Consider the following 20,291-nt stretch of genomic DNA (forward strand, 5'->3'; position numbering starts at 1 on the left):
GAGATAGCCAATAAAGATTCAGTTACTCGTGTGCAGCGAATGTGAGGAGCAGCGCGTTTGATTAATCTCATTTGCGTCATGTGTCACGAAGAGGCGACACGGTGGCAAATGACAAGAGGAGAGAGGTTTGATTGATTGCTCTCTCTCAGCACGCCAAGTCAGAACAACTCGGTACTACTATGGGTGGTCTGTTGTAAGACGATGTCTCCTTTCAACATTAATGATCTTAATTTTTTTAATTTAAATTATATATATTATTATATTAATAATTTATTATAAAAAAATATGTTAAGTAAATAAATTCTAACGTCTGCTAATTCAAATTTGATAGAAAGAACTTATATATTATAATTTTTTTAAATTTATCAAATTTGATAGAAAAAACTTATATATTATGATTTTTTTAAATTTATGAATTATTTTAGATATGAATAAATCATAAAAATTTTAAGTGGTTCGTGATTAAAACCACAAACAGCTAATATTGATGTCAACTAAAAATTGATGTTAACACCCGCTCAGAGTTTAAGTTCCTCAGCAAAGTTAAAAGATAAAAGGTTTCCTCATCAAATAAAGAGCTTATGAACAATAACAGAAAAAGAAATAATAACCAAGCAAACCAGCTTTTCGCATTCGTGAAGAATCTGTTCCGTTGACAAAGCTGCTTGCTGTAGTTTTACAAATCACACCGAAGACTTTGAAGCTTGTCTCTTTAACTTTTACCTTTTGAACATGAGAACTCTGTAACTACAATTACAATAACTTTGCCCACAAATCCATAGAGATGCAACTCGAATGAAAATATACAATTTATGCAACTCTAAAATATGGACTTGTTCTGAGAGGAAAATCTTGCTTATTGCGTAAATCATTTACCGACTTAGAATTGGTTTGCACAACACCTGAAACTGTCCTGTAAGTCTGTCAGAAGAATTTGAACCATAAAATTCACAAGCTCCCTGTGTTAACTATTTTTACCTTTCTCTTTGCTGCATCAAGTCTTCTGGGCTCTTTATCTGCCTACCTCCTGATCAGCCATCCAATCCATCTTCCTGAGATATTGTGCTTCGCTCTTTTGCTTGCTTGGCCCTCGCTGTGAAAACTGCTCACCTTCTCCAAAGGGCTCACATTCATTTGCTGGCATACAATTTGGTATTGGAGAAGCCAATCCGTTGCAGCATCTTGGAATTGCCATATATAAAAGTTGTTCTTTCTAGTAACCTCTTCCTTGATTTGTTCTTTCTTGAACTGATGAGATCATGAAGTATTATTATCAGGCAGATCAATTCTGAAATCATGAAAAAGAAGATGAATCAGACTTAATATAGCAGCAACCTTAATACCCAGCAGTTTATATCATAAAACATCATGGTTCAAACATACCACGTGCACCATTAATATAGCAGCAACCTTAATACCCAGCAGTTTATATCATAAAACATCATGGTTCAAACATACCACGTGCACCATTAATATAGCAGCAACCTTAATACCCAGCAGTTTATATCATAAAACATCATGGTTCAAACATACCACGTGCACCATTAATATAGCAGCAACCTTAATGCCCAGCAGTTTATATCATCAAACATCATGGTTCAAACATACCACCACGTGCACCATTAATATAGCAGCAACCTTAATACCCAGCAGTTTATATCATCAAACATCATGGTTCAAACATACCACCCGCACCATCAAAATTAAATAGAACACACTGAAACACAAAAAGAAAAAAGGCTGCATAGGAACAATAGGAAGTTCTTTAGTCAGAGATGCAGACAGCAATGACATTGGTTGAAACTTGAAAGTGCATGTCAGGGCACCATTTCTCTGGACATAACCTTGGCACCCCATGATAGGTCTATCATGTCATTCAGAGGTTGCCATGCAGCTCCATACATTGCACCAATAGAAAGCATGGTGCCCAAGCAAAGTTTTTCAATATCTCGATCACTAATGTTATTGTATAGGACTTTTTAATATTTTACCATATTCTTCATCATTTGCTAAGTCGCCTCGTCTGCTAAATAGTGTAGGGGTGTAATAATGAATGTTGTATACTTTGAAAATTGATCGACCACCACGAGTATCGATCCAAGTCCTACTGTCGACAAGCTTGATATGAAGTCCAAGGAAATGCTCTCTCACGGCCTTTCTGGTATCGGCAACGGCTTCAAAAGTCCCACCGGCTTCCGCTACTCCACCTTATCTTGTTGGCAAATAAGGCACGTTCGAACATATTCCTCCGCATCAATCTCCATCTTCGGCCAATAGAAGACCCTCTCTAAGAGAGCCAATGTTCCGTAAATGCTCGGATGTCTAGCCCAAAGGGAATCGTGACACTCTCTCAAGAGTTCATGTCTCAAATTGTCCACTCGAAGAATATAAACTCTATTCCCTTTTGTGCAAACGAGTTCCTCCTGGACCTAAAATCGTCGTGTCTTGTCTTCTTTGATTAGTTGTATCAGGGTTACTGCTTGGGGATCACTGTATAGTCTATCCCTGATCCTGGAAAGGAAGTTGGAGTGCAACTGATTTACTTGGCCTCCGCCCTCCAACTGCATGGCATTCACCCGCTCCACTTTCCAGCTCAATGTATAGGCCACAACATTTGCTCTTCCGGACTTATACTCCATTACCATATCAAACTCGACTAGGAAGTTTTGCCATCGTGCTTGCTTTGGGGAGAGTTTCTTTTGAGTTTAGAAGTAACTCAAAGCGATGTTGTCCATCCTTAACACAAATCGCAATCCTAGAAGGTAGTGTCGCCAAACTCGTAGACAGTGGACCACCACTATCATCTCCTTCTCGTGCACCAGATACCGCCGCTCGGTCTCGTTGAACTTACGGTTCTCGTAGGCCACCGGGTGACCCTCCTGCACGAATACTCCCTTAATAGCGAAGTCTGAAGCATTTGTATGGACTTCAAAGGACTCCCCATAGTTTGACAATTTGAGTACCGATTCTTCCAACACAACAACCTTTAGATCTTGGAATGCCGCTTCACATATGTCGAACTATCTCTAAGATTGCTCTTTCAGCAACTCCGTCAGTGGAGCTATGCGCTTCGAATACCCAACTATGAAGCACCGATAGTAGTTAAAGAAACTAAGGAAGGATCTCAGCTCCGACACCTTCTTTGGAATTCGCCATTTCGCAACAGCTTACACCTTTGATTTGTCCATCCGAATGGAACCATCACTTCTCCCTTTTCACGAACAAAGTGTTCTCCTTGAGAACCTTGAAAATTGTCTGAAGGTGCTCAACATGCTCCTCGAGTGTTTGGCTGTAGACGATATCGTCCAAGCATATGACCACGAACTTGTCCAAATACTCCTTGAATAGTTGGTTCATAAGAGTGCAGAATGTGGCTGGATCGTTGGTTAAGCCGAAAGGCATCACCAAGAATTCAAACGCTCCATACCTGGTCACACAAGTAGTCTTCGCTTCGTCACCTTTAGCAATGCATACCTGCTAGTACCCCGACCGAAGGTCGAGTTCGGAGAAATACTTTGCTTTGCCCAGTTGGTCGAACAAGTTCATGATAAGCAAGATGGGATACTTGTTCTTCACTATCACCTTATTGAGGGCTCGATAGCCGGCCCATAGTCAGAGGCTCTCATCTTGTTTCGTTTGGAAGAGAACTGGAGCTAAGAATGATGCTTTGAAATTGTGGATGAGACCACCGCTTAGTAGTTCGTCTAATTTCTTTTTGAGCTCTGCCAACTCTGGAAGGGACATGTGGTATGGTGGTCTCGCTGGAGGCTTCACTCTTGGCTCTAACTCAATATGATGATCCATGTCTCTATATGGCGGTAGTGTTTTTGGCAACTCGGGTGGCATAATATCTGTGAACTCCTTTATAACGTTCGCTACCACATCAGGTTCATGAAGGGCCTCCCCGTCGAGTGGCTCTAGCTTCACAACAACCATGAAGGTTAATTTTTCTTTCGTACCTCTTTCTTCAGTTATAATACCTATATTTGTTGGGGGTCCTTGGTTCCTCTCTGAGAGACAGGAACCACACGGGGGTCGTCACCTCCCATCAGACATAGGGAGTTTAGGAACGACATTGGCACCAACTTCGTCGGGTGCATGAACTCCATTCCGAACATCACTTGGAAGTCGTCCAGTGGCACTGCCATCATATTTGTGCTCCCGCTCCATGTTTCGATCTTGATGGAGACTCCCTTTGCTAGCTCGGAGATCCGCTTGGCCTCCGAGTTCACCACCTTCATCCGACTTGGGTTCTTCTCTAAGATCAGCCTAAGTCACTTTGCTTCTTGATCGACAATAAAGTTGTGGGTAGCGCCCGTGTCCACAATTGCACGAGTTGTTTGGCCACTGAGCTTGATGTCCACGCACATTAGCTCGCTGCTCCCTGCTTTATGTGCCTTTGCCTTCATGTTCTCCCCTACTTGACCTCGCAAAACATTCAACAAATGCATTGCTCCCATCCGGGGTCCTTGCAACTCTTCATCATCATTATTGGATTCCAAACTACTCGAACTAAGAGCGACAGTCTTACCCTTATCCAATTTGGGAGGGTGGATTGAAGCTGTTAAGGCGTTGAGTGCTTGTTTTTGTGGGCACTCCCTCACTATGTGTAGTCCTCCGTACAAGAAGCATCCGCCAAGTTTTAGGGCCGTGCCTTTTGAGCTTAGCCCTTTGTGGAAACTCTTCTTCCCTTGTTCGCTCCCGAACTCCTTGCCTCGAGAATATTTCGGTGGGCGATTTCCTAAAGGTTTTTTCTTTTTCCCCGAGTCCTTTGAGGAAAAAAAGACAATGAGCCTTTCCATGGCCCCATTCACCCCGATCATATCGGTGATATTCCTTCGATACAGTTCCTATTGTGCCTATGACTTTAGGCCATGGAGGAAGTTGAACAGTTTATCCATTTTAGACATATCTTGTATATCTAGCATTAGTGCGGAAAATCGCTTCACGTAGTGTCGAATGAAAGTGATTTGGAGGAGTTATCTCAACTACCTCCTTGCAACGAACTCTATGTTCTCGGGTAGGAACTGAGTTCTCAACTCCCGCTTCAAGTCCTCCCATGTGTCTACTAAACATTGACCTTGTTGGATCTCTTCCCAACGGGTTTGCCACCAAAGTTTTACATTCCCATTCAGATACATGGTTGCTATCGAAACTTTGATATCTTCAGAATCGGGCCTTGTAGCTCAAAAACATTGCTCCATGTCAAACAAGAAATTCTCGAGCTCCTTTGCGTCCCTGGCACCCCCGTAGCAATAAGGCTCAAGTACTCTCAAGTTTTATGACAGTATAACACGGGTGTTGCTTCCTCCCGCATTTAGTGCCCTTGTGAGCAATGCCACTCTAGAAGTGAGTTCCACCACAACTTCGTGCAAATGTTGCACGGAGTCTTTGGTGTCTTCCGACAGTCGATCGACTAGGAACTCAACCTTATCGATTCAAGATTCAGCTTATTCTTGTGAGCTCTCTACCCCAAGAAGCCTTCATTGGCCTTGGTATAGTTTCTCCAAGCTCGCTTCAAGAACAACCAAGCGAGTTTCCACTGTTGTGAGTCTCTCCTTGTGGCTCTTTTTCCCAGTTGGCGCTCCATATTATGTCTCCTCTACTTGTAGAGAGCAGCCAACTTCTCGCTCATCATGTTCGTTGTCGCGCTCCTCCTGAGCGGCTCTAATAGCATGAGAGCGAGTTTGCACTTGTGGCCCACTTGCGACTACTTAGGGCAATGCTCCGGCTTACCCCTGTAGGGAAATCTAAGGGACAACATCACATGTGCAGCGGAAGAATAGAAAACAAAAATCCTAGATTTCCGAAAAGGTATTCGTCATCGTGTGAAAAAAAAAGTGAAACCGGAAAACTACACGTAAAAGGGAGATTGTGTTACCTAGGGAGATCGTATATCCCCGAAAACCTGCAGATCTATGGGAGAGATGAAGGAGGTCAACTGTCCTCCTCTCTAGCAGTGATCCACATGATAGGGGTTGTGAAGACGCTCCTCAAATCGTTGCACAATCCTTCTCGTTCCGCGGACCACACAATCAAGAAGGGGGCTGCCCCTTCTTGTTGTCCACACGCCCCAAATAGGGGCTATAGGTTGAGGAGGAGAGGGAGAGAGGAGAATAGGAGGTGATAGCTAAAAAGAACCTAGCCTATGGCCCTTTGGTTCTCTCCTATTTATAGAGGCCGTTTGTCAACTTAACCCTAATAAATTCTGTTATATTAGGTACTGAATCTCCATCCAATTACCCAAGCCTCTTAGATTAGTGGATCTCTACCCAATAATCTCTTATTGGCTCTTATTGGATCTTATCCATAGGATCCAATAATTCAGGAGCTTATTGGATATCCAATAAGATAGGGGCTCCAACGGATATCTCATATTTGAACCTTTACTCGTCGCAACACCTACCATATGTGTGTGACCCTCTAGGCCCAATATTAAGCTGGCCGTGAGTCATACCTATTAGAACTCCTTTTGGCACGGTGAATTATTATTTCCATAATAATTCACTCGACTCATTGACTACGGACGTACTATGCCACAACACCACAATCCCTAGATGATACAGAGGAATCTAATCCATTGGACTTGTCTGTCCTCAGTTACCGTGTATTTATAATCCATCATCCATCTAATACCTCAAAGATTATATATCGGGCATGGTACTGTCAGGCCCATACAGTTTCTACTTAAGTCTCGCTCTAATCGGATTCTCCCAGAGAACTCTTTATCTCCCAATATGAATAACCCTAGCCAGGGATTTGTCTGAGTAAGAACACATGAGATATTTCTCTCATGACACTGAGAGCAGATGATCATCTATATACACTCAATAACCCTCATAAGATTGGCTATTACTCCCGATGACCGGCTGTGCTAGATCTGAAACTTTCAGGCCTATAAGTCTGGTATCAAAGGGTCATACAGGACATCCTTGGTGTCTCAAGTCTAAGGACCATATACACCACTAGGATGACGGAATCGTTGTTTGACAATAAGGCATCATCAATCATCCAGCATTCCGTGAGCGGATCAATCAATGAACTCATTCTCCAATGAGCATCTATACTATATCCTTAGTATCCCTACATGAGTAGCTATGAGACTAGCCGCCTCTATCATATGGACGGATATACAGTACACTAGTCTATCCGTTATCTCGATATCCCTCTCGAGTAATCTATGATCGAAATTATTTAGGGTTTGTGTTTAAATGTGAATCGGTCTTATTATCGTGATCTCATCACTATCCGATTCTCATTATACAGATCCATGAACATTACAATATATTCATATAACAAGCAACATAAAGTGATAAAATATCAAATAATATAATAAGCAAAAAGAGTATGTGTTGTGTCACACGTGCTATCACTCACGTGATTGACTTGCAAGACACCTATGACTAGCAGCCTTGTCTTGCTCGATTCATCATGATGTTTTACCATGACGAGATTGCAAAGTTTCTTCGTTGCTTGCTCGAATTGCTTGCCCGCTTTGATACCACAATGTCACGGACTTAGTTGGAATTGCCTAAGTCATGAGGCACCCTTGCGGCAATTGTCACAGACTTAGCTGGAGTTGCCTAAGTCATGAAACACCCTTACGCCAACTTCTCGGACTTAGCTGGGATTGCCTAAGCCATTAGGCGCCATTGTGATATATGTATCTGCAAAGGGTCAACCTAGTTACAACCTCGTGCAGGTTCCAAAGGGCCTGTAAAATAACAAGTTGATTAGTTTGAAAATGAGCAATGGATAAGTCTTGACGTCTTACAAAGAGGAAATTTTTACAAGCAATTCAACGAGCACCTTGAGTGCAAGAGAGAAAACAAGGACTTTCGAAGGTTGAACGAACAATTGCAAGTCCGCAAACAACTGCTCACCAGGTGTCGAGCGCGAAGGCAAGTTCCCGTCAAGTTAACGTGCGAACTTGTGAAGAATGTTCAACGCCTGACACTACCCCAAAACCCCATCCCCCCTAGTGCCACCCGGAGGGTTCCAGCGTGCTGAGATAGGTGACGTTTCATGTGCAGTTGTGGTCTACAGAAAATAGGCCGTGACATGTGAAAATGGAGTCATTTTGGGGTAGTTTTGCCTGGTGCAACGAGCGATCGCACTGCAACGCTGCAACTTATTCGAGCTTACATTTTTACAAACAAAAACACATAAAACTAAGGAAAAATATACTGCCAAACATTTATACAAGTATACAAAAGTGACGAATGGTTCGTTGAACGAAGTTTTTGCGGGTGAGCGACAACCGTTCATGACAAAATGGTCGCGCATACAGGCTGCCCTCAACACAACCCCACTGGATCTCCCATGTTTATATGCCAAGTGTTTCTATGTGTACTTGTTCCACTCTGATACCAACTGTCACGAATTTAGCTAGTTTTGCCTAAGTCATGAAGCATCATTGTGTGTCCGTCCGCAAAGGGTCAATCTTCCCAAAACTTCTTAAGGTCTCTTGAAGACATACAAAAGAGAAGACGTGTTAGATAAAACGTTTAACTCCGGATTCACAAGCAACTATTTCGACAAACACTTGATAGGCAATACAAATTACAAATATGGACTTTGCAAGTTTTGAACGATCACATGACAAAGGGTCCAAGAAGGTCCACCACAGATCAAGATCCCTATAAGTGCCCACATGACACAACCTTCATTTACAAGCTTAAAACGATCATCAAAATCAACCAAAATGGGGTTGTTAAACTTACTGTCAGCTCACCACATGCTGTGTAAAGAATGAACAAAACTGAAAGACACAGATATACATGAGCATTACATCGAACACTCTGTTTATAGCTTTGTCTGTGATAGTACAATAGTATGTTTTGACAATCTTAATATCTACCAGCAGTTTAAAAAAAATAATAATATCTACAAGCTTACAAGCATTGAAAGCATGTCATAAAAGGTAATGCTTTGACAACCTTCAGCATACCTTCAAGCATTATTTGACTAGTAAAATTGCCATTGTCACTGAAGGAGCTCATTTGACACCTGCTCGCACAATTGAATCTGTACCACAACACAGTAACCGCATTGCTTTCACGAATACAAAACAGGAAGAAGAAAATTAATAACACCAAGAACCAAACTCTTCCAGTGACAAGGCTGCTAAACATAGAGAAATCAGATTCACACTCTCTTAAAAGGACAATACTAATTACAAATATCCATTCTGAACAAGAACTAAATCGTCATATTTGGTCAAACCAAACACATGATAATCTAAGAGAGGCCGAAAAATTTATAGTTTAAAGGGACTTAAATACCAAAATAACTCCGAAAGAGGAACAAAAAATGCATGAAAGGAACCAAAATACTTTTTCAAATAAGCTCCACATATCAAATTCATTCCTTGAGCTAAGAGATAATTACAAGATGTGGAAAATCCCATAATTAAGGGATTCTGATCCCATAATTAAATAAATCTATCTCCTATTTTGAGCCACTCAATCAAGACCAAATCAAGAAATAGATTAGAATAAAATTTTATATAGAATCAATTTCATTAGTTGTACATTTAGTAATCAACTTATATATTTCTTTCTTTGTATATAAAAAAGAGTATGAATGAGAGAAAAATATATTCTCATATGTTCTTTGTATCAAAGGAATCATTTTTAGGAATCAATTTTCTTCTTTGTTTTAGTCTTAATTGCTGAAATTTTTTTCTCTATTCTACCACTCATCGGATCAACCCCAACTGTTTCTTCTTTCTTTTTTCGTTTATGAAGAACATATGCTATTATGTCTGGTGGAGATGAGATGAAATCAATGCTTCCATCTCTAACAAATAGCTTGAGTGACAATCCATGCTTGCTTATTACAATACATAAACTCAACGGACAGAACTTTCTTCATTGGTCTTTAGTCTGTAAAGTTATGTATTCGAAGAGGAAAGATCGGTTATTTGACCAAATCAACAACTGACACCTGCAGAGGGTGATCCAAATTTGAAGCATGAGATTTTGAAAATTTTATGATCATATTATGGTTGATAAACTATATAGAAACCAGAGATTGGCTAAAAGGATATATGATTTTACCAACAGCAAAAGAGCTATGGGATGCTATGGTCGAGACATATTTAGATATGAGAAATTCAGCCCAAGTTTTTGAAATTACAAATAAGATAAAAAAGCTTAAATAAGGTAATACTAGTGTTACAAAATGCTTTAATACCTTGAAGATACTCTGGGAAGAATGTATATTTTTTACGATTTTGAGTGGTTATGGACAGCTAATAGTGTTGGATACATAAAAATATTTAAGAAGGATCGAGCCTTTCAATTTTTAATAGGTTTAAATAAAGAATTAGATGAAGTTTGTGGACAAATATTAGGGAAGGATCAATTGCTATCTCTCCAAGTTATATTCTCCGAAGTTAGGAGGGGCAAAAGTAGAAGACAAGTCATGATGGGATCTTCTACTCCATCCATGGTTGTAGAAAATTCTACACTTATTATTATGATAGTTGAAATTAATTCTTCTGCTAATACTGTACAACATAATCAAAGAAAAGGAGATAATAAAGGTAATAAACTAAGACACAAGAGAAACCCGTTGGAAGATACATGGAAAACCAATAAACTGGAAGAACAATCGAGTTCCAAATAAGGAAAATAGTTGAGGATTTGAAGTAGACCCACCACCTCTAAAGGAGCCGAAACATCTTTATTCAATAAGGAATAAATTGAACAACTGTTTAAGTTTCTAAACTAGTCCCAAAATCCTAATCCTTCTTTATCAACTTGCTCTTTGGCCAAGAAAGGCAATTGACTCTCGATTCCTCTTCACTCGAGACCATCGATTTCCACTACCGATCTTCTTTCCAACGAGCGAAGATCAACTACCTTTACAACTCTTTCTCCTTTTCATAGGTTTAGGATATGGAGGGAACTCAACTTTTTAATAAGGATTGCAACCTTAGAACCACAAAGTTTTGTTCTGCTTTTCGTGCTTCCTCAAGTAAAAAAATTGGGGTATTTATAGACCCCAAATGACTTCAAAAATTAGAGACAAATTTGAATCCCCGGGATTTCGGGGTACTACCGGTACCACCGCCAGTACTTTCTGACATTGGGAGGTACCATCACCCAATCTGACGGTACTACCACCTGACATTGGTGGTACCATCGCCTGACACAGTCTGGGAGATTGTGTTTGGGCGGTACCATCGCCTAGTCTAGCGGTACCACTGCCTGACACAGTCTTAAAGACTGTGACTAGGCGATACCACCGCCAGACCCTATTACAGGACATTGAATAGGCCAAACAACAGGCCCAATTCAGCCCTGATTCAGGCCCAATTGGCCCATAATCAAGTTGGCATGGTTACACTTAAAACCAACTCAATTAGACCTAACTAACTAGATCTAGACACACGATTACAAGCATGAATCTTATGTTGTCCGGCATGTCATTAGTTCATTTGACACTTCGTCCGATCCTTTCAGTGCATCGTCCTCTCTTGTGGGGTATTGCCCAATCGGCATGTTGACCTCCGCAACATCCGATCTCCTTGGCGTAATGTCCGATCCTTTTGGCTCGATGCCCAAACTCATGTCACGAAGCCTTCTGCCGATACGTCGACCGATCCTCCGACTCGACGTCCAATCTTCTAACATGTTCCACTCCGGTCCAACGTCCAATTCCTCCTGCTTTAATCGATTTGCTTTTTCTGATCGAAGTTAGTCCTGCGTCACTCAAAACGCAGATTAGATCGTAAACTCATCAATTGATTTCATCATCAAAATCCGAGATTCAACAAGAGAATCATTGGTAATGCCAAAAAGAGTGAAGGAATTTATTAGCTTGAAGATCAAGGTTTTTAATTTCCAATGATACCGCCAGTACCGGGCGGTACGTATTGGTCCGCTAGCAGACTGGTACGCGGACCGCCCGCTACTAGGTCGTACCGTCGATTGGGGCTGTTTCCGCACTGTTACCATACAAAATCTATCGGCGACGATCGATTTTGACCGTCATCGCCCGCTACGAGCGGTATTAGCCGAGGGAGAAGGAAGAAGAGGGAGAAGAAGGAGAAGAAAATGGAGAACTTGGAGATCTGACCCCGCTCTCCCTTGATGAACCCAATCCATCGTCGCCCTCCCTCGTCGAACGCCACATATGAGATGTCGCCTCCTCCTCGTCTGAGGCGACGAGGCCTCAGTGTCGTCAACGACTTCTTCTTATCCGTGTGGGGAGAAGCCTCGACGTCATCGGTGACTTCTCATCCGCACGGGGAGAAGTTCGCGGGGAGAAGAAACGAGGTGACGTCGCCTCGACGATGTCACCCTTTTTTTTATTTTTTAACTTTTGTATTATATATATATATATATTATTTATTAATGATCATACAAAAGTATGTTGGGTCTACCTCTTAAAAGAAAAATCTGATGCTAAAAAAACTTTTAAGAACCTTTATATTATGATCCAAAATCAATTCCAAGCAAAAATACAAGTTTCTAGAACTGGTAATGGTAGAGAATACTTTAATACTATTCTAGTATTCTCGATTCCTACTTGTTAGATTATAGAATAATTCACCAACTTCATGTGTTAATAGCTCCCAACAAAATGGTATTGCAGAACGATAAAATAGACACCTACTTGAAGTAACACACTTTCTCTCATTTGCCACTTATGTTCCTAAATATCTTTGGGGAAATATCATTCTTACTGCTTCTTATTTAATTAATTGGATAACTACCAGACTATTTAATTTCTAAACACCTCTTGATTGTTTATCTACCATTTATCCACATGTAGAACCATTTAACTCTCTTCCACTAAAGGTATTTGAGTGCATTGCTTTTGTCTATATTCATAACCACCATCGAAATAAACTTGAACATTGTGTATTATAGTGTGTTCATTGGCTACTCCTTGGCTCAGAAGGGTTACAAATGTTATGATACTATATCGAAAAAAATATGTCACTATAGATTTCACATTCTTTGAAAACCAAATATATTTTCAAAAGACTCCTCTTTAAGGGAGAATTCTAACTAAGAAGATTGTTTTCGGGAATCGTCTCTACCAATCCCTATTTTCTTATCAGATTCATCTCCTACTTTCACTTTACTAAACCTATCTACCCAACAACTAACTAGTCCTATTAATACTCCTGAACCTAAATCTCCGACACCACAACATACTATTGGACAGCCTACTTTAAAGAAAGATGTCATTGTTATTGCACCTAAGCTACATGTGTATTCAAGACAGTGAAATTTAGAAAAGGTTGATGTTCACCCTCTTGAGTACCGCAGAGTCTGAACCGATAACAGATCCAAACACACGTAACCCTATTCCTTCCTTGAATCCTGATGTTCTCATTGCCATTGAAAAAGGAATTAGACCTTGTATGATGCATCATATATCTAAATATGTGTCTTATCATAGATTGTCTTCAACCTTTAAGGCTTTTACAACTCACTTGTCTAGTTTAGAAATTTAAAAAAAGATACAGGATGCTCTATTAATTCTAGAATGAAGAGAGAGTTATGGAGGAGATGAGAGCTCTTCAAAAGAATGATACTTGTAGCTTGGTGCATTTGCAAAAGGAGAGAAATTCAATGGGATGCAAATGTGTGTTTACTGTTATATACAACGCATATGGTTCTAGTAAAAGATATAAAGCCAAATTAGTTACAAAATGATTCACTCAAATATACGGTATTGACTACCAAGAAACATTTGCTCCAGTTATAAAACTAAATACTATTTGAGTATTGTTATCTCTTGTAACTAATTTTGAATAACCTTTACATCAATTAGTTGTGAAAAATACCTTAATAGAGAACTGGGTGAAGAGGTATATATGGATATACCACTCAGTTTTGAGAATCTGTATATCTCGAATAAGGTGTACAAGCTGAGAATATCTCTTTATAGTCTCAAGTAATCACCATGTGCATGATTTGAGATATTCATGAGGTCAATTCATGGCCATGGTTACACTCAAAAGTCACTCAGACCATATAATATTCTATAAACACTCTAATAAGGGAGACATTGCTATTCTTATATTTAATGTGTACAATATTATCCTAACAGACAATGATATCTCAGAACTAGAGAAATTGAAGCATATCCTAACCAAAGAGCTTGAAATTAAATATCTTGGCCAGCTAAGATATTTCTTGAGCATGAAGATAACGAGATCAAAGAATAGGATATTTATTTCATAAAAGAAATACACCCTAAACCTTCTAAAAGAAACAGGGATGTTTGGTGAAACCTATGGATACTCTAATATATCTCAATCACAAATGAGGATATCCCTCTTAAAGAGCCACAATAGACACAGTTAGATATCAGAGATTAGCTAGTAAATTGATTTACCTATCTCATACTCGCCTAGACGAGACATTTACAGTGAGTGAAGTGAGTCAATTTATACATTCACAACCAGTGATTTAAAAAGCGCTAAGCGCCAAAAAGGCGCTAAGGTCCAAAAACTCCCAAGGTGCTAGGCGCTCGCTCGAGCGAAGCGAAACGCTAAAATATAAAAATATATAATATAATTAATAAATATAATTATTTAAAATTTTAAATAAAATATACTATTAAATTAAGAAAATTAATAGTATTAAAATTAAAAATAATATATTATTAATCTAATAAATATAAATACTGTTATTAGTATACTGTTAACAGTATACAGTATACTGTTAACAGTATACAGAAGGAGAAGGAAGATGAGTGTAAGGGGGTGCTGACTGAGAAAAGAGGAAGTGGCAGCGATAGCGACAGCAAGAGCAGGAGTGTAAGGAGGCAACGAGAGCGGGAGCGGCGAGCAACGACAGCAGGAGTGGCGAGCGGCGACAGCAAGAGCGGCGAGCAGCGACAGCGGCAGCGGCAGCGGCAACAAGCAGGGTTAGGGTTGGGCAGCGATAGCTGATATTAGTTTTAGTTGGTTCGATTAAACCAACTAAAGCACCGGAGATCGAACCAGACCTAAAATCCTGGTTCGGTCGCCTAGTTTAACCCAAGCACTCGCCTGAAGCACCCAGTGGCTGGGCTCGGGTGAGCGCCCAAGCGGCACCTCTTTGAAGCGTGCCGCCTGGAAGTGAAGCGAGGTGCTCGGGCCTCGTCTCGCCTCGCCCGAGCACCTAGGCTAGCGCCCGAGCGCCTTTTTAAATCACTGTTCACAACATGAAGAGAAGAACACTTAGAGATAGTATATAGGATTCTTAGATATCTGAAATGGATTTTGAGCAAGGGATTGTTATTCAAAAAGGATAATCATATGAGAATTGAAGCCTTCACTGATATGAGATCAACTTTAGGATATTGTCCAATTAGTGGAGGTAATTTGGTGACTTGGAGGAGTAAGAAACAAAAAGCTATTGCTTGAAGCACTGCTGAAGCCAAGTTTAGAGTAGTAGCACAAGGTATTTATGAACTCTTATAACGAAAAATGCTTCTAAAAGAATTACAAATACCCATTGGAACTCCTATGAGACTACTGTGACAATAAGGCTGCTATCAACATTGCTCACAATCCAGTGCACCATGATTGAACAAAGCATTTTGAAGTAAATCAACATTTCATAAAGGAGAAAATTGAGAAAGGAATTATTTGCATGCCAGAAGCAACTAGAGACATTCTTACCAAAGAGCTTCAAAGATCTTCTTATGAGGATTTAACTAGCAAGTTGGGAATGATTGACATCTTCGAGCTAGCTTGAGGGGGAGTGTAGAAAATCCTATAATTAAGAGATTCTGATCTCATAATTAAGGGATTTTATAATCTCATAATGAAGAGAATCTATTCCCTATTTTAGGCCACTCAATCAAGATCAAATCAGCCTATATTATAGGAAATAGATTGGAATGAAATATTGTATACAATCAATTTCCTTAGTTGTACAGTTTGTAAGCAGCCTATATATGTCTTCTTTTATATATAGAAAAAAGTATGAATGAGAAAAAAAATATTATTTTGTGTTTACGAGACATTCTCATTTCAGAAGACACAAAACAATCCAAGGGCAAGGATTACGTTGTGTCGACATAGATTAGAGGTAGCATGCCAGAAAGAATTAGCACATGCCATCTCAACCCATGAAGCAGGCACCAACATATGGCTAGGCCAACTTTTAGTTTGTCCCATGACACAATGGCATGGCAACTGAGCCAAAATCATTTGGTGCCATAAAGCTATTAGAATGCCTTTATACAATGATGATACTACAATCCTTGTCCCAGGCACATATCAAGTTTCCATCTCCTTTCATTGAAATAGTAAAAATCAAATTGGGAATAACATTATTTTCAAAATCACATGAAACCAAAATCCCATCCAAGAAAAAAAAAAAAGGATGATCTTGTTTTACCAAAATAAACACCTAGAGAGAAGGAGCATCATAAGAATATGAGAAAGAACCTCTAATCCTACTAAAACCCATTACTAAGAACATATGCTCCAAAACCCTAGAAATTGAGAGAAAAAGAAGTTTTAAATATAATCAAAGAATTGTTTTATAAGGGCACCTTGCTATGGAGAACTAGAGGAAGTGGTGATGGCAAAAGATGTGAAATAGCTCAGGATTGAGAAGCTGCAGAAATTGCTGGAAGGAGGGTGCAAACATCCAAAACAATAGTGGGTTAACTCGCTACCAAAAGTCTCCGCATGAACATTTACCATTCTCAAAATGATGAAACCTGTTGCAATCTCGTAAAGTGATTTTTCGTCCAACAATCTTAGAAATGTAGCAGAACGCTGAGTGGCAATCCCCACATACCCGAAGGTTCTTCATAATACGTATAGGGACTCTGCAAGAGCGAGTGAGGACGAAAGCAACTGCGAGCTTCTCACTGTGATAACTTAACAACTCTTCTTTTGTCTCCATATCTATATCATATAAAGTGAACTCTGCTTGAGGAACATAACCTGCATCCCTAATCTTCTGAATCAGAACATGTAGCTCAGCATAAATCTCTTCAGTGTTTGGATGTGATCTGTCTCCAGCAACGAAAACATGAAGTCCATCATGTGAAGTGACCCAACTGCGACCTGCTTCTTTCTTAACTGGTAATGTCCTCATAGCTGTTCGAGTTTTTGCTACATCTTCCCACCTCCCTCTAGATGCATACATGCTAGAAATGAGCACGTAATTTACCGGATTTTCAGGTTCCAACTCCAAAAGCATCTCACATGCTTGTTTCCATATGCCACTCTTAGCACCATCTTTTGATCTGCGACAAGCAACTAACACAGTCCTCCATATCAGATTATTTGGCCTCACAGGCATTCTTTTAATGAAGTCCTCCATTTCATTGAGCTTACCTGTTCGGCCTAGAATGTCTATCACGCATGAATAATGCTCCGTCTGAGGAACTAAGCCATGGTTCTTCATAGATTCAAAATACTTTAACCCTTCTTCCACCAATCCCGCATGACTGCATGCAGATAAAACACCAACAAAGGTGACAAGATCTGGTTCCTGACCCCATTGTTGCATTTTCCTAAAGACCTCTAAAGCCTTATCTCCATTCCCATGCCTAGCATAGCCAGAAATCATGGAATTCCATGAGAATTCATTTCTCGAATTCATGGACTCAAAAACCCTTGAAGCATAATCAATTCTTCCACACTTAGCATACATATCAACCAGTGCACTGCCCACTACTACATCAGTTTCCAAATGAGACCTTATTCCAAAGGCATGTATTTCCATCCCACTATCTAGTGCTGCTATGGATGCACAAGCACTTAGAACAGTGGCAAAAGTGAAACCGTCCATCTTTGGTCCATTGTGTATCATGAACCAAACAAAATCCATGGCCTTCTGCATAAGTCCATTTTGAATATATCCAGAAATCATTGAATTCCATGACACCTCATTCCTCCTATCAGCCATTTTACGGAAGAGACACTCACAAGAATCCATCTCACCAGACTTTGCATAGCTTGATAGGAGAGCATTCTCCAGAACAATGTCTCCAGACATTCCATGTTTTAGCACTAGATTGTGAACTTGCCTGCACATTACTATATCTGATAGTGCAGACACAGCAGTAAAAACATTTATGATTGTTACTTTGTTTGGGCACCACCCTCTTCGTGTCATATCTAAGAAAATCCTCAATGACTCAGTCAGGAATACCTTATTGCTGGCCAATGTTCCAATCATACTGTTCCAGGAGACCTGGTCAAACTTAGTCATATAGCTGAAAAGTCTCCGGCAGTCAGACATCCTACCACATGCTCCATACATTGTGAGAAGTGAATTTGAAACAGAAACATCCATATCAAGTCCTAATTTAGTTCCAATGCAGTGGACCTGTACACCTGCGCTTAAAAGCCTCAAGTTTGCACATGAACTCAACGTACTAATGATTGCATAATTGGAAGGTTGGATATCATTTCTTAGCATCAGACGAAAGCTTGACAACGACTCTTTAGAAAACCCATTCTGATCAAAACCAGAGATCATGGTATTCCATGAAATCTGATCCTTCACATTCAAGTGGTCAAACACCTTAGCAGCATCATCAACTGCACCACACTTTGCATACACGTTAACCAGCCCATTCCCAATCGCTATGCTTGAGGCTATCAGACCGGTCCTAATAGCATGACCATGAACCTCCATTCCCTTTTTTCTTCCTTCCTCTGACTTTGAGAATTCAGAGATCGCACTCAGCAATACCACATAAGAATCACTATTTATTATTACTGAACCTCTTGTTTCTCTGAACACCTCCACTGCTGCTTCTCCAAGGTTCTGCTTGAAGAGACCCACCATTAATCCATTCATAGAAATAGCATTTTTCTCATCCATTTGTTCAAATATTTCCTTAGCTCTGTCAAGCAATCCAAACCGAGAAAATGCACTAACCAGTGCACTACCCACATAGATATCTTTTGAGAAACCAGACTTAAAAACATTCCCAAGAACTTGCTCAAGAATGCATCCACCATTAGAACAAGTGTAAGTTGCAGTTATCAAGCTGCCATAAGTGGCTTCATTGGGACTCAAACAACATCCTAAACGTCCGGTTTGCATTCCTGAAAACAGCTCAAAGGCAGAGATGGTGTCCCCTCTCTGTGAGTGCACGGAGATGATCGAGTTCCATGTAATGAAATGCTTGGCTGGTGTCCAATCAAACACTCGCTGGGCATCCCATGTGGAATCCAAACGACAACCACCATACATTGAAATCAGCGCATTACACACCGTTGTGTTTGTCGAATGCCATGTTTTAGAGACCAGCCCATGTATTTGGGTTCCAAGAAACAACCGATCAGGACCTGAGTCCTGACATGCTCGGAGGACACTCCCAAAAGTGAAGCGAGTGGGCTCAAGCCCAGACCGAATCATCAAGCGGAACAATCTGCATGCCTCATCAAGGAACCCGTTCTGGGCGTGTCCAGTGATCAAGCAAGTCCAAGAAACCACGTTCCTCTCCTGCATTTGATCGAACAACTCACGAGCGTACGACAAGTCGCCAGCTTTTGCATAGAGATTGATCAAATTGTTTGAGAAGAACAAGTCTCCAGCGAAGCCTCTCTTGATCAGCTCAAGGTGGAGGCTTTGCGAGTCGCAGGAGTCCATGTACAGACGTGCTTGTCGTAAGAGTCGCGGGAACACCTCATAAGCCAAGTCGTGCTTGTCGCCAGGTCCCTGCGCGGACGTCCTAGAGGACGTCGGGGCGAGGAGGCCGCGGCGAGTCCTTCGGTGCTGCGCGAGGAGTTCATCCAGTGGGATTGGAGTAAGAAGCCGGGACTTCACGCGAGCTTTGGGAAGGATGACATTAGGAGTCGGGGACGGGTTTAAACGGAAAAATGGAGGATTAGAAGAGAAGATGCGAGAATGGAGCGCGGACGAAGTGAGTCGACGCACGAATCGGTGGTTCATCAGCAGCGGGATCCAACAAGAGTCGATCAAAGCCTTGCACCGCGGAAGAGAAGCATAATCGGCGGCGCAAAAGATCATGTGCTCAGAAACTGTTCACGGAACACCAGCCCGTTGTTCCCCCAACCGTTCTCCACCAATGAACAGCAAGCAGAGCGAAAACAGGGCTCCTACTTTTAGACTCCAATTTCTGAAAGAGCCCGCGATAAATTCTTAATTTTATTGTTATAATATATATATATATATATATATATATAATTAGATCTATTAAATTATTGATTACAACGTGCATGATTGTTTTCGCTAGTAAAATAAAGATGTTATCCAAAATTGACTGCTCGGAACTGATACACAACAACATGCTACGGCATCGGATGCAAATAAGATAGCAGCAGCGTTCGATTC

The 20,291-nt window shown here is 40.5% G+C and overlaps 1 protein-coding gene across 4 annotated transcripts; it reads right to left on the bottom strand.

Moving 5' to 3' along the window:
- Positions 1-604: 604 nt before the first annotated feature.
- LOC135581886 (putative pentatricopeptide repeat-containing protein At5g09950) lies at positions 605-20,039 on the bottom strand. 4 transcript variants are annotated; one of them, XM_065126044.1, is made up of 4 exons: positions 16,519-20,039; positions 8,951-9,027; positions 979-1,288; positions 605-908 (listed from the first exon to the last, which is right to left on the bottom strand). In XM_065126044.1, the coding sequence occupies exon 1, from the start codon at positions 19,965-19,967 to the stop codon at positions 16,641-16,643; it is 3,327 nt and encodes a 1,108-aa protein (XP_064982116.1). In that variant the 5' UTR covers positions 19,968-20,039; the 3' UTR covers positions 605-908; positions 979-1,288; positions 8,951-9,027; positions 16,519-16,640. The 4 variants fall into 4 exon arrangements, with proteins under 4 accessions (XP_064982116.1, XP_064982115.1, XP_064982113.1 ...); XM_065126043.1 differs by having other exon boundaries at positions 605-913; XM_065126041.1 differs by having other exon boundaries at positions 605-1,288.
- Positions 20,040-20,291: the final 252 nt, after the last annotated feature.

This window comes from Musa acuminata, chromosome BXJ2-9 (genome assembly GCF_036884655.1).
Source record: "Musa acuminata AAA Group cultivar baxijiao chromosome BXJ2-9, Cavendish_Baxijiao_AAA, whole genome shotgun sequence".
Lineage (NCBI taxonomy): Eukaryota > Viridiplantae > Streptophyta > Magnoliopsida > Zingiberales > Musaceae > Musa > Musa acuminata.